Source organism: Cucumis sativus, unplaced genomic scaffold, assembly GCF_000004075.3.
Source record: "Cucumis sativus cultivar 9930 unplaced genomic scaffold, Cucumber_9930_V3 scaffold46, whole genome shotgun sequence".
Taxonomy (NCBI): domain Eukaryota; kingdom Viridiplantae; phylum Streptophyta; class Magnoliopsida; order Cucurbitales; family Cucurbitaceae; genus Cucumis; species Cucumis sativus.
In genome coordinates, this window is record NW_022279550.1 from 191,313 (window position 1) to 206,956 (window position 15,644).

At 40.0% G+C, this 15,644-nt stretch overlaps 1 protein-coding gene across 1 annotated transcript; it reads right to left on the reverse strand.

Moving 5' to 3' along the window:
* Positions 1-210: 210 nt before the first annotated feature.
* Positions 211-15,441, reverse strand: LOC101215955 (L-galactono-1,4-lactone dehydrogenase, mitochondrial). The gene is given in 7 exon segments (NM_001305775.1): positions 211-432; positions 525-665; positions 1,635-2,028; positions 2,301-2,486; positions 13,983-14,233; positions 14,753-15,374; positions 15,376-15,441. Coding segments are annotated over 7 exon segments (1,773 nt in total). The 5' UTR covers positions 15,396-15,441; the 3' UTR covers positions 211-273.
* Positions 15,442-15,644: the final 203 nt, after the last annotated feature.

The following is a 15,644-nucleotide window of genomic DNA, read 5'->3' on the forward strand; positions in this document are numbered from 1 at the left end:
GAATATTTCCTAAGCATTTCTATAGAAAGATGTACCAATCCCAAAAAGATCCAAATTTTGGTATTACCATTTTAAAATGTGATGAACAAGCCGTGGAAAATAATCTCCTTCCTCAAGAATACTTTTTATGGCCAAAAATTCAAAGAAATAATATTAACCAAAGGAATTGACAAATACACCAATCCTGTGAACATGTACAGTACAGCCAGAAAACAAAGCTTATCCAACTGGATAACAGGACTTATTATTGATCACTAAAAACATATGTGCATCTCAAACCGTATCTGTTGATGAGAACAGTTTTTCTAACTTGTTATTTGAAAGAATTTTGTTCGGGTCAAGTGCCCGTCGTGCCTTGTTGTATTCGTCAACAGGAAACCGTTTCCTAAGTCTTGCTTGCAGGGCTGCAAGCTCATCCTTGTCCTTGGGAACCTGGATTTTACATAGAATATAACAAAGTGGTCAAAACTTTATGCCCCCATTTTTGTAGGGCTTAATCATGAAAAGGTTTTGAAATTGGGTACCTCGATCTTAGCCCAATGTTCAAAGGCAGAATATTGATCCCATAGCAGTGTTTGGGTGAGGTGCCTATAGTGAAAGAACTCCTCTGTGATTTCCTTTCTCTGGCGCGCATCTGACGTAGGTAGGTACATGATAATTCCGACCTAATCGCAGCAAAAGACAATCAATCAAATTAACAAGATTAACAAGGAAGAAACCACAGTTGGGTCTACTGAGTTCTAATTGGTGAGACATCAAGATAAAATTTGTTGGCAATTGAGTAAAGATTTCTGTCGAGAAACACAGATACGGATGTGACACAACATGGCGACACATTGTTTTTTTAATTTAAGGACACAAACACAACAAGCACATATGTACTAAAGGTAACATACTTCTTTAAAATATATAAAATTTTATACAAGTACATCAAAGTCAATAAGTTAAGCATTTATATGCTTAAAAATTCAGTATTTTGCTTTCAATTTTTTTTTTCTTTTGTCATTTATGTGTCTGTTTAGCTTTGGTATATGAAACAAATATTTGTTGCATGTCTAAGAAATATCAGTCCTTATTTGGACTTTGTATAACTAATGTTTAACACATGTATTGTACTAACAAGTGTTTGATACGTGTTGACACAGGTTGGATACAGACACATCAGCCAAACTAAGGTGATGTGCTTTTGAGATGGTAAAGACCGGAAGCTAATGAAAAAAAAAGGATTTGAGTACTCACTCTTCAGCAACTAATCATCATATAAGATCACAATACTCTTTAGAATGTACGACCCATTTAGCAGAAAAGAAACTATATAATACTTGGTATTTAGTTTTACTATTTCTCTAAAATATAACTTATGCTTCTCCCTTCATGCACAAAGCACAAGTATAGAAAGTCAATTTTTAACCAAGATGGGGGGATACTCTTTCCATTATACAAGTGGTTATGAAGCTCGCCTGCCCCAATACCCACTCCAAAAGGACAAGGATTGTGTAAGTAATTATGTTCCAAAATCTTGAAGGATACCTCTAAACGTCCCTGTCTTTATCACCAGGGCAACCCTGGGGGCTGCACAGGTATAGATTTAAAACTTGAAAGAGAGAGTATAAGGTTTGAAATTTAGAGTTTACCCAAGAGAATATATCATCCTCAGCTGTGCTTGAAGCTGGACTCATGGGACTCTTGCTACGAGCAGTCCACCGCTGCTCAAGAGGAGCAGGCGCAGGTATGTTTTTTTTTTCAATAAGTTGCTTCAATTCCTCTATGTATTCAATGTCTTTCATGTTAGGTTTTGCAAGAGTACCGGCTGGAAAGCAAGTCTCAGAGACCCATTGTTGGCCACCACAATCAAAACCCAAGATTTCATCACTCCATCCGACTCTGTATCCTTCTGACTTCCTCCAGAACTCAGCCTCTGCTTGATTCACTTTTATGACATGCTCTTTGTTAAGAGGATCAAGGGCAAGTAGTTTATCGCGCAACTCAGTAAATGAAAATTCATTCATGTCTCTTTCCTCACTGGCACTGCAATTATAAAGCAAGCAATTAGATGAAATAAAAGCACTGGGAAAATAAATTGGGAAGAAAAATATAAATAGCAAAAAGTTCGAAAAAGGCCTCAAATGACTCTTTGATTAAAAAATGAAAACCAACCAAAAGAGAAGGAGAAACAAATCAAAAGGAATGAAAAGTGCTTTGAGAGGATAAAAATGTCAACTATGTTTCAACCCATTTCCAGTGTCGTAATTCTAAAATTATTGATGACTAAATATACTCAAACAGAAGATGGAAGTAACCTGTATTTTTTAAGAGACTCCACGTAGAGATCACGAACATGCTGTATGGCTTCCTCACTTGTATATTTTGGTTTGAATTTGGGAGGGCCTCTCCATTTTGAGATAGGATTGCAAGTTACAACAACAATAGCATCGGTGTAAGGAATGTACAGGTATTTCACATGCTTATTGTCAGCCAATAATTTCCTGCATAAAGAGAATATCAGACCTTCTATGTGTAATTCTTCAACATTACTTGGGTGACTTGACTTTAGAGGATGAAGACAATAAAAAAGTTTCATCCTATTTGTGAGTGACATGGATGGTAAGGATTAAATTTAGTTTAGATCCAAAAGAGAAGGCTTGTTCAAAACTAGACAATTCGAAATTAATAGTATAAATCTACATTAAGCAACAACTCCCATGAATCAATAGTTTGGATTCCAATCTATATACAACCTTTGTATGCTATAACACAATAAATAGTATAGCTTGCAATTCTAGGGCTTCAGACTTGAGCTTCAGTCACAAAGACATTTTATAATTTTTCTCTAATCTTACTTAGATGGAAAACCCTATTTCTAGAGGGGTTTTTGCGGTCTTGGTTTTTCAGGGAGGAGGAAACAAGAAAGGCTCTACATTAAGGTATGAAAGGTTAAAAAAATGGAAAAACATCTGAACCAGATTCTCACTTTCCATCCATTAGAATTCCCAACATGATACATTCTTGAAGAGCCCAAAATTCAAGCTATAGAAAGTTTCCTTTTATAGATTAAAAAATTACTTTTATATCCATTAATTCTGTTCATTATATATGTTTCATTAACAAATGGCAAAATTCAACTTTCTCAAATTGGTAATTTGTAAGGCCTCCAATCATTCACACGTATGTGAGAAAGGGTAAAAAAGGGAATGCATCTATTATTAATGAGCAAGGAAGAGAGGTGGAGTAAAAAAGTAAAAATCCGTACAGAGTAGGGCCCACGAGGGAGGAAATTTAGGGAAGGTTTTAAATAGTGAAAGTTAGAGAGGGGTAGCTAGGTTTTCTTTTATCATCATGATGGAAATAGGCTACTGTAGCCGTCAGGGGTCTCTTTTTCTGTAAAAGGGAGGCTGGAATGTTTCTTTGTGTTTTCCTTTACTTTTTATTATCTTGATATCGTGATCTGTGAACATTTTGGCATATATATATAAATAACAACTTCAGAGTACCGTCTCTGTTTGCCAGTGGGTGTGTTTTATTTGATATTTGAGGGTGGTAAGTGTGTTTTATTCGATATTTGAGGTTGGTAACCTTACAAGTGGTATCAGAGGTCGAAGAAACTGGGGGTGGTTACACGACTCATGGCGCAAAGGCAAATCGAGGAGAGAGTGGAAGGTACTGAGAAAGAAATATTGGGTATGAAGGAAATGTTATTAGAAATGAAAAAAACGATGGACAGGATGGCGGAGGAATTGAGGGAGAACAATAGCTATAAAAAAAAAGATGAGTCAGGAACCTCAGATGGGTCAATCATGAGATTGAAAGGAAAAGTAGAGGAAATTGAAGTCACCACAGAGATGAACTTGAACAATACAGACCGTAGTAAGTACAAAAAGTTGGAAATGCCCATGTTTTTGGGCGAAAATCTTGAATCCTAGGTGTATAGAGCTGAACATTTCTTTGAGATTAACAATCTGCCGGAAACAGAGAAAGTGAAAGTGGCTGTGGTAAGTTTTGGGCAGGACGAAGTTGATTGGTACCGATGGACGCATAATAGAAAGAGAGTAGAATCATGGGAGGATTTGAAGGGAAGGATGTTCGAATTTTTTAAGGATTCGGGGCAGAAAAGCTTAGTGGCACGTCTGATTCAAATACAACAAGAAGGATCCTATAATGATTATGTGAAGAAATTTGTCACTTACTCGGCACCTCTACCTCATATGGCAGAGAGTGTTCTGCACGATGCATTTTTAACAGGGTTTGAACCCGTAATCCAAGCCGAAGTAGTCAGCAGATACCCCCAAACATTGGAAGAATGTATAGAGAAGCACAGCTAGTCAATGATCGGAAGATAGCCTCAAAATTATCTAAGGCAGATTGGAGAGGGAGAGAACAAAAGAAAGGAGAAGGACAGACCAGCAAAGGTCAGGAAGGAGTGGAAAAAGGAATGTTAAAAAAAATAGACTTCCCACTGAAACAGGTAACCATACTGACAAAGGGGAATTACCAAATGAATGAACCTCCAATGAAACGATTGTCTGATACAGAATTTAGAGCCAGGCTCGATAAGGGATTATGCTTTAAATGTAATGAGAGATACTCACCCGTACATAGATGCAAAACGAAGGAAAAGAGGGAATTAATGTTATTCATCATGAATGAAGAAGAGAGTGTCGAAGAAGAGGACCAAACGGAAGAGAATTCAGATGAGGTGGTGGAGTTGAAACAGCTGAACCTCACAGAAAGAACAAAGATAGAATAGAGAGCAATCAATGGGTTGACAAACAGAGGAACGATGAAGCTCGTAGGGGAGATAAGGGGGAAGGAAGTGGTAATACTTATCGAGATTGGGGCCACCCACAATTTTTTACACACCAAAATAGTGGAGGAGCAACAGATAACCGTGGAGGAGGGAATGCAACTTGGAGTAACAATTGGTAATGGCGCGAAGTGTAGAGGAAGAGGAGTGTGTAGAAAGGTTGAGCTGAAACTGAAGGGGCTCACCATTGTAACCGACTTCTTAGCCATTGAATTGGGAAATGTGGATGTAGTTTTAGGGATGCAGTGGCTAGGTACCATTGAAACTATGAAGATCAATTGGCCTTCCCTAATTATGAAATTTTGGGTAGGAACAAGGCAGGTTACTCTTAAGAGGGATCCGTCCCTAGTGAGATCATAATGTTCTTTGAGAACCATTGAGAAGACATGGGAAAAGGAAGATCAATGTTTCCTCTTAGGACTACAAAGCTATGACATGGAAATGAATGAAGACATGGGAGAAGATCAAGAAATTAAGGGGCCAATGAAGATACTCCTATGATAAGGTTTTTGCTACAACAATACACAGATATTTTTATTGAAAAGAGAGACAACGAGTTCACACCAATTTACGTGGAAACCCGAGTACCGGGAGAAAAACCACGATTGTTTGTTGTTATTATTTTCTAATGAATAAAGCAATAGGTACAAGGAGAATAAATAGAGTACACAATGGAATAAAAAAGGAAAAGATTTAGGAAAATAAGGAATACATTCCCATAATCTTTCCATAATTATTCTAGGATTCTAACAAGGAAAAAGCCTAGAAAAAAGGAAAGAATTCCAACACTCCCCCTCAAGTTGGGACGTAAATATCAATGAGGCCCAACTTGCTAACGCAGAAGTCGAAGTTTGGTCTGAGAAGCCCTTTGGTAAGAACATCAGCAACCTGTTGACTCGAACGGCAATGCATATGCTCCCACTGTCAAGTTTTTCTTTGATAAAATGTCGATCAATCTCAACATGTTTAGTTCTATCATGTTGAACAGGGTTGTTAGCAATACTAATAGCGGCTTTATTATCACAGAAAAGCTTCAATGGTGTCTCACATTCCTGATGAAGATCTGTCAAAACTTTCTGAAGCCAAATTTCCTCACATATTCCTAAACTCATAGCTCTATATTCAGCCTCAGCGCTGCTCCTGGCCACAACACTTTGCTTCTTACTCCTCCAAGTTACAAGATTGCCCCAAACAAAGGTACAATAACCAGAGGTAGATTTTCTGTCAACAACAGATCCTGCCCAATCCGAGTCAGTGTATGCCTCAATGGTCTTTCTGTCTGTTTTTCTAAACATCAGCCCTTTACCAGGTGTTGATTTTAAGTATCTCAAGATTCTGTTGACAGCTTTCATGTGTTCCTCATTAGGGGTCTGCATAAACTGGCTGACAACACTCACAGCAAAGGAAATATCAGGACGAGTATGAGATAAGTAAATTAATTTACCCACGAGGCGTTGATACTGTTCTTTATCAACTGGAACTTGATCATCAGAGTTTCCTAGTTTGCAGTTGAATTCAATAGGAGTGTCAGTGGGACGACATCCTAACATACCTGTCTCGGTTAACAAATCAAGGATGTATTTTCTTTGAGATACGGAGATACCTTCTTTAGATCTGGCCACCTCCATTCCAAGGAAATATTTCAAATTTCCCAAATCCTTGATTTCAAACTCATCGCCCATTCTCTGCTTTAGTTGACTGATTTCTGCCTGATCATCTCCAGTCAAAACAATGTCATCCACATAAACTATTAGAACAGCAATCTTTCCTGTTTTGGAAACCTTTGTAAATAAAGTATGATCAGAGTGTCCCTGCCTGTACCCTTGGGACTTGACAAAGGTAGTGAATCTGTCAAACCATGCTCTGGGAGACTGTTTCAGACCATATATAGATTTCTGGAGTTTACACACATGCTGACCAAACTGGGCTTCAAATCCAGGCGGAGGGCTCATGTAGACTTCCTCTACGAGGTCTCCATTCAAAAAGGCATTCTTAACATCCAGCTGATATAAGGCCAATCTTTGTTCACAGCAACAGATAACAGAACTCTAATAGTATTCAACTTAGCAACTGGAGAAAAAGTTTCTGAATAGTCAATACCATAGGTTTGAGTAAATCCCTTCGCAACTAACCTTGCCTTGTGTCTGTCAAGAGTACCATCAGCTTTGTATTTGAGAGAGAACACCCATTTGCATCCCACAGTTTTGTGTCCCTTAGGTAGAGTACAAATGTCCCAAGTACTATTCTTTTCAAGAGCTTTCATCTCTTCCATGACAGCATTCTTCCATTCAGGATACTTTAAAGCAGTGTAGATATCTTTTGGTATTATGGTAGAGTCAAGGCTTGCTGTAAAAGCTCTGAACTGAGGAGAGAGACTATCGTAGGAAACATAATTGCAAATGGGGTGTTTAGTACAAGACCTGGTGCCTTTTCTCAGAGCAATGGGAATGTCAAGAGAGGAATCATACTCATCTGATTTTCCTGTATGACCCTGTTCCGCTTCATTATTACGGGTTTCTATTCTGACCTCAATCTCATCACCACTGTCCTTTTCTTCCACGTTTTCAAGAACAGCAACATTAGACCTGTCATTCTCACTTATCATATTCTTAGTACAGGGTTCAGTAGGGTTTTCCATACCTTGATCTCGAGGAGGTTCAGAGTCTTGGACTGGAGCCGGCGGCTGACTAGTAGGGGAACCGACTTCCTTTTTGTGATTCCTCCTGTAGTACGTTTTCCAGGGGACTTGGTTTGTGGGTAGGACTATGGAATGAGGAATGATGTTAGACACAACACTAGGAGTGGGTTCGATGAATTCAAAGGTGTTGTTAGACTCTTCACTCACACTCTCCCCCTGAAGATGGCTAACGGGAAAGTAGGGTCGATCCTCACAGAAAGTAACATCCATAGTGACAAAGTATTTTCTGGATGGTGGGTGAAAACATTTATAACCACGCTGGTGAGGGGGATACCCAACAAACACACATGCCTGAGCCCGAGGGGTAAATTTGGTTTGATTAGGGCCAAAATTATGGACATAAGCGGTACACCCAAACACACGAAGAGGAACCTCAGAAACATGACGAGTCGATGGGTAGGACTCCTTAAGACAATCTAAGGGAGTTTGAAGATGAAGAATACGAGAAGGCATTCTATTGATTAAATGAGCTGCTGTAAGAATAGCATCTCCCCACAAGTATGAAGGAAGGGAAGTAGAAAGCATAAGGGAACGGGCTACTTCCAGAAGGTGACGGTTTTTTCGCTCGGCCACTCCATTTTGTTGAGGAGTGTAGGCGCACGAGTTTTGATGAACAATCCCCTTGGAAGCAAGAAATTCACTAAGGTTATGGTTTTGGAATTCCCGACCATTATCACTCCGAAGAATAGCAATTTTTTGATGGAATTGTGTTTCAATGGTGTGATAGAAATTTTGAAACATAGAGGAAACCTCAGATTTATCAGTGATAAGGTAGACCCAGGTAAGACGGGTATGATCATCAATGAAGGTTACGAACCACCGTTTTCCAGATGAGGTTGTTATCTTGGATGGTCCCCAGACATCACTATGAACAAGAGTGAAGGGTTGGGTTGGTTTGTATGGTTGTGAGGGAAAAGAGACTCGATGTTGTTTGGCCTGAATACACACATCACAAGATAAGGTAGTCATCTCAACTTTAGAGAAGAGATGTGGAAATAAATGTTTCATATATTGAAAATTAGGGTGGCCTAAACGAAAATGCCACAACATACAATCTTGTTCAGAAGTAGTGAAATAGGAAGATAAGAGACTAGTCCTAGGAATGCTACTAGAAGAGGTATCGTCATCAAGGAGGTAGAGTCCCCTACTATGCCGGGCAGTGCCAATCATCCTCCCCGAGCTCAAGTCCTGAAAAGAGACAGAATCAGGTAAGAATATTGCTTTGCAGTTTAACTCATGAGTGATCTTGCTTATCGAAAGCAAATTATAAGATAGTTTGGGCACATGCAAAACATTATGTAAGGAGAGCCCTGCACAAGGAGAAATCTTCCCCTTTCCAGCAATGGGGGCCAAGGAGCCATCTGCAATTCTAATTGTCTCGTTCCCAGCACAAGGAATGTAAGATACAAAATGTTCAGAGGACCCAGTCAAATGATCTGTGGCACCAGAATCCAGAATCCAGGGGTTCTTCCCATCAATACTAACAAGACCGAAGGAATGAGGTATACCTGATTGGACAATGGCACCTAAAGTGGCAAGACTGAGATCAGTTTGGTTTTTGTGTGGATCGGATTGTTGAGGAGGTTCAGCAGACTCACTCACATACGCCCGCCCTGTGTTCTGTTTGTCGTTGGAAGGGCGTTTCTTACTTCCTGGGGGACGACCATGTAACTTCCAACATTGTTCTTTGGTATGCCATTGTTTTTTGCAATGCTCGCAGACAGGAATTGGTTTTCCATTATGCTTGTCACTGCTACTGTTAGAAGATCTTGCACTAAAAGCAGCAGAGTCAATAGTAGGGGTTGCGGAAATATTCATAGCACTTGTGCGATCTTCCTCGAGGCGGATTTCAGAGCAAACTTCCATCAGGGAGGGAATCGGTCTTTGACCTAGTATACGCCCTCGAACTACATCAAACTTAGGATTAAGACCAGCAAGAAAGTCATAAATCCTGTCATTCTCTTCAATTCTCGAGTACTGTACACCATCAGTGGGATCACGCCAGACTAGTTCTCTGCATAGGTCCATTTCTTGCCATATAAGAGAAAGCTTATTGAAAAAGGATGTGACATCCATGGTTCCTTGCTTGCATTCATGAATTTGCTTTCTCAGCGTGTATAGATTGTTATCTGTTGTCGAAGCCCTTCCAATTGTTGATGAACTATTCCCGAGGAAGCTTGCACGTTACGGTTGGAATATGCCCAAGATTCACCAACCTCAAATGTTGAGTGAATTTGAGAGTTTTTAACATCGGGATGGTAGCTAGGATCATTGGGTGGCTGGCCATACAGATTTGACGGCAGAAGCGGTGGTAGTCGATTGGAATTAGATGGCAGAACATAAATCGGGGCATGGGGAGCAATATAGGCCGCGGACGAAGAAAAGGGTTGGACAGATGGGATGGTCGCGCGCCGTCTGAGGAAGAAAACCAGGCACGTGGTGGTCCGGCGGCGGCGCGTGGTGGTCCGGTGACGGCGCGGACGACTGCGGTAATGACGAAAAATTATTTTCGGACGTTTTCTGTAGCCGGTTCAATAATTCGTCCATGGCAGCACTCATCCGAGCATCGATGGCAGCAGCTACGGCAACACTAAAATTGATGGCTGTCCCTTCTGTTTGATTTTCATCACTGTGTTTGGTTTTTTTGGGTTTCTAGGGTGTTTTCATTGTCCCGCTCTGATACCATATTGAAAAGAGAGACAACGAGTTCACACCAATTTACGTGGAAACCCGAGTACCGGGAGAAAAACCACGATTGTTTGTTGTTATTATTTTCTAATGAATAAAACAATAGGTACATGGGAGAATAAATAGAGTACACAATGGAATAAAAAAGGAAAAGATTTAGGAAAATAAGGAATACATTCCCATAATCTTTCCATAATTATTCTAGGATTCTAACAAGGAAAAAGCCTAGAAAAAAAGGAAAGAATTCCAACAATTTTCGAAAATCCAAGAGGGATACCTCCTAAAAGAGAAGTAGATCACCGAATTTTAATGATGCCTGGGCAAAAACCAATTACCGTGAGACCTTACAAGTATGGTCACGTACAAAAGGAAGAAAATGAAAAATTAGTGGTGGAGATGCTCCAAGCAGGAGTAACAAGGCAGAGCCACAGCCCTATTCTAGCCCAGTTTTATTGGTGAATAAAAAAGGTGGAGGGTGGAGATTTTGTGTAGACTACCGAAAGCTCAGCCAAGTCACTACAGCTGACAAATTCCCTATTCCTGTTATAGAAGAATTGTTAGACGAGTTGCATGGAGCTACAGTTTTCTCAAAGCTGGATTTGAAGTCCGGTTATCACCAAATAAGGATGAAGGAGGAAGAGGTAGAGAAGACAGTTTTCAGAACTCATGAAGGCCATTATGAATTCTTAGTCATGCCCTTTGGCCTCACGAACGCCCCTGCAACCTTCCAGTCATTAATGAACCAGGTATTTAAACCTTTCTTGAGACGCTGTGTATTGGTTTTTTTTTTTTATGATACACTGGTGTAAGTTCGGATATCACTGAACATGAGAAGCACTTAGGCATGGTGTTCGCGGTATTGAGGGATCATCAACTGTTTGTCAATAAAAGAAGGTGTGTTATAGCTCATTCCCAAATCCAGTACTTAGGCCACTTAATTTCCAGAAGGGGTGTAGAAGCCGATGAAGAGAAAATACAAGATATGGTTAATTGGCCACAAGCGAGGAATCTCACTGGATTGAGGGGATTCTTGGGGCTAACCGGTTATTATAGAAGATTTGTAAAAGGATATGGGGAAATAGCAGCTCCTCTCACTAAGTTGCTACAAAAGAATTCCTTTTTATGGAATGAAGAGGCCACAATTGCTTTCAATAAGTTGAAGATAGCAATGACAACAATACCCGTTTTAGCACTTCCTGATTGGAACCTGCCCTTATATTGGAAACAGATGCATCGGGAGTAGGATTGGGAGCTGTGTTATCTCAGAACAGGCACCCTATCGCATTCTTTAGTCAAAAACTATCTCCAAAGGCACAAACTAAGTTAGTATATGAGCGGGAACTAATGGCAGTGGTGCTCTCTGTACAGAAATGGAGACATTACCTCTTGGGGAAGAAGTTTACCATCATATCCGACCAAAAGGCTTTAAAATTCCTTTTAGAACAGAGAGAGGTTCAACCTCAATTTCAAAAAGTGCCTGACTAAACTATTAGGATATGACTTCGAGATTCTTTATCAACCCCGACTTCAGAACAAGGCTGCCGATGCACTGTCTCGACTAGAATAACCAATGGAACTTAAGGTTATGACTACTACTGGGATTGTGAATATGGAGATAGTCAATGAAGAAGTACAGCAAGATGATGAACTTAAGAGAATTATAGAGAGGCTGAAACAAAGGAAGGATGAGACGGGCAAATATCGTTGGGAGAATGACAAATTGTGGTATAAAAACCAAATAGTGTTGTCGAAACAGTCATCCTTGATACCGAACTTATTGCATACGTTTCATAACTCAGTTCTAGGAGGCCACTCCGGATTTCTAAGAACATATAAGAGGATGAGCGGGGAACTACATTGGAAAGGGATGAAAACAGATGTCAAGAAGTATGTTGAGCAATGTGAGATCTGCCAGAGGAATAAGTACGAGGCAACTAAACCGGCAGGGGTTCTACTACAACCCATTCCAATTCTGGAGAAAATCCCTGAAGAATGGTCCATAGATTTCATTGAGGGGCTGCCCAAAGCAGGAGGAATGAATGTAATTATGGTGGTAGTTGATAGACTCAACAAGTACTCTTACTTCATCACCCTGAAACATCCATTCAGGGCCAAAAGAGTAGCGGAAGTTTTCATTGATAGAATCATCAGTAAGAATGGCATACCAAAGTCGATCATTTTTTACAGAGATAAGATGATCTTCATCAACAATTTTTGGAAGGAATTATTCGCCGCTATGGTACAGTATTGAAGAGGAGTACCGCTTTTCACCCCCAAGCCGATGGGCTGACCGAAAGAGTAAATCAATGCTTAGAAACATATCTGAGATGTTTTTGTAATGAACAACCCCATAAGTGGGATAAGTTCATTCTGTGGGCTGAGTTGTGGTATAATACCACCTTCCATGCCTCTACGAGAAGCAATCCATTCGAGATAGTGTATGGAAGACAACCGCCTCCACTAATTTCCTATGGAAGTAAGAAGACACTGAACGATGAGGTGGAAGCCATGTTGAAAGAAAGGGACTTGGCACTGAATGCTTTGAAGGAGAATTTGAGTATAGCCCAAAATAGAATGAAAAAAATGGCAGATACAAAGAGAAGAGAACTCAAATTTAAGGTGGGAGACGAAGTTTACTTGAAACTCAAGCCCTATCGGCAGCGTTCGTTAGCATGCAAGAGGAGTGAAAAATTAGCTCCTAAGTTCTATGGTCCCTACAAGATAATTGAGGAAATAGGTGAAGTAGCCTATAGACTGCAACTTCCACCAGAGGACGTGATACACAACGTTTTCCATATTTCTCAACTGAAACTCAAGTTAGGGAGCCAGCAAGTGGCCCAACATCAACAACCCATGCTAACTGAAGAGTTTGAGCTCCAACTATGGTCGAAAACTGTGTTGGGGTTCGTTGGAACAGAGACTTGGGAGGAAATGAATGGTTGGTGAAGTGGAAAGATATGTTGGAGACTGAAGCAACTTGGGAAGCCGTTTATCAGATGAACCAGCAATTTCCTACCTTTCACCTTGAGGACAAGGTGAATCTGGAACCGAGGGGTATTGTAAGGCCTCCAATCATTCACACGTATATGAGAAAGGGTAAAAAAAGGGAATGCATCTGTTATTAATGAGCAAGGAAGAGAGGTGGAGTAAAAAAGTAAAAATCCATACATAGTAGGGCCCACGGGGGAGGAATTTTAGGGAAGCTTTAAATAGTGAAAGTTAGGGAGGGGTAGCTAGGTTTTCTTTTATCATCGTGATGGGAATAGGCTACTGTAGCCGTCGGGGTCTCTTTTTCTGTAAAAGGGAGGCTGGAATGTTTCTTTGTGTTTTCCTTTACTTTTTATTATCTGATATCGTGATCTGTGAACATGTTGGCACATGTATATATATATATATATAAATAACAACTCCAGAGTACCGTCTCTGTTTGCCAGTGGGTGTGTTTTATTTGATATTTGAGGTGGTAAGTCTGTTTTATTCGATATTTGAGGTTGGTAACCTTACATAATTCTCTCACTAAGATGTGGGACGCTTGTCATAAAAGCATCAAAGATAGGAGCATATACCTCTTCAGAGCTCTACAATTGAGTATAGATGTATTAGCGACAAAATAACTCAAATTTAGTATTTAAATTTTAGATTATCAGAATACTGGGAGGTATAATATTTCAATTAACCTCTAAATATTGTCAAATAATAATAATAATAATAATAAATAAATAAGATGAGTTGTAAACTGAAGTCTAACATACTATAGAACTGCATAAAACTAACTATCAAAAAGTACACAATTACTTGTGGTTCTTCTTGATGTCTTTCATGTTTGAAATATACGTGTGCTCCACGAGTTCCTGTCTCTCAACACATTGGAGGGTTACTTCAGCAACCACTCCAAGCCCCCCAAGACCACAGCGAGCTAGAAGAAAAAGCTCTGGATCTTTATCTTTGGAAATCTCTATAGTACCCTTGGCAGGCGTGACCAATTTCATAGCAATAACCTGCTCATCAATAGGAGGCAATTTTGCCCCAGTACCATGTGCACCAACCTAGATGCATAATTGTGAAAAGTGTCCATAAGCAAAAAAACCAAGAGTAAAGATAAACATTGAAATCAAAAGCTTCCATGGTATACCACATATAATAGTTATGCCACCTAAAATAGTCATTACTTTTTTGTTTATAACGAACAAACAAAAGAGTATGAGGGACATACAAAATAAAGTCCGAACCAACCAAAAAAGCCAAACTAAAACAACAAGGGACTCCAATCAAACAAAGTAAAATCTGAAAGAAATATCCAATCTACGCAATCAATGTTCATTTCATATCATTAGGAGTAACAATGTAATCATTTCTCCTTCAAACGAGATAAATTTTGTTTCAAATGTAACCCCCTAATACTATTACTAACCTCGACCTGCCTTAAATATCATATCCTTGACAATTTGGCACTAGAAGAGATAAAATACAAGCCAATCGAGATAGAAATGAAGTTTGCATATCAAATCTAAATCACTTTCAATCTATTTAAGACAAGAAATCAATAGAAGTGCTCATATAACCACCTGAATGATGCCACCAATCTGCTGCTCCCGGATAGAAGCAAAATTCTGCAAAGTAAGCCCATACTCCTTGATTCCATCCACAAGCTGTTGAACCCTTATTCCCGCTTGAACCCTAACCCTCTTCTTCTCCTTATCTACTTCCAAAACTTTATCCATCAACGCCAAATTCACCATCCCCATCCTCGATAATCCAATCCCATTAGGCGAAAGCCCGGAGCCAACAGGCCGAATCCTAGCCTTCTTCTCATTAGCCTGTTTCACCACTTGCTCAAGCTGCTCCAAATTCTCCGGCTGGTGAAACACTCTGGTCCAAACCTCATGAGTTCCACTCCAATTGGACACAGTGTGAAGATCCTCAGGCAGTGGAGCGTATCGGAAGATCTGGGCCTTCTTGTGCTTGGCGTTTTCGGGAAAAGGGAAGGAGTAGTAAGTGGCGGCGCCGCAGAAAATGACGAGAGCACCATAGCCGAGGTACTTACGAAGCTCGGAATCGAAGGAGGAGGAGGAAGGTGAAGGAGAAACAGTGGAAAATGGGCGAGGGGGATTGAAAGGGGGTTTGGAAATGGCGGCGGTGGGTGAGATTTGCAGACGGCGGTGGCGGAAGTAATGGATGGATCGGCGAGAGAGAGAGAAAGTTGAGCATTTGATAGCGTGGTTTGAGATGGATTCTTGGGTTTATGGATTCCCCAGCCCAACAAAGGAATTCAATTTGGCTGTTTGAACTTCAAAATTCGAAGTTGGGAGATGACATGACTTCAAATTTGGAAATTTAGTGTTATTTTCGTCGGCTAGTTTTTACAAATTATTTAGAAAAACCGAGAAAAGCCCACCCCACCAATTGATATCTAATGATTTTGTGACACTTTATTCTTGTGTCCTTAAAACTCCTCTA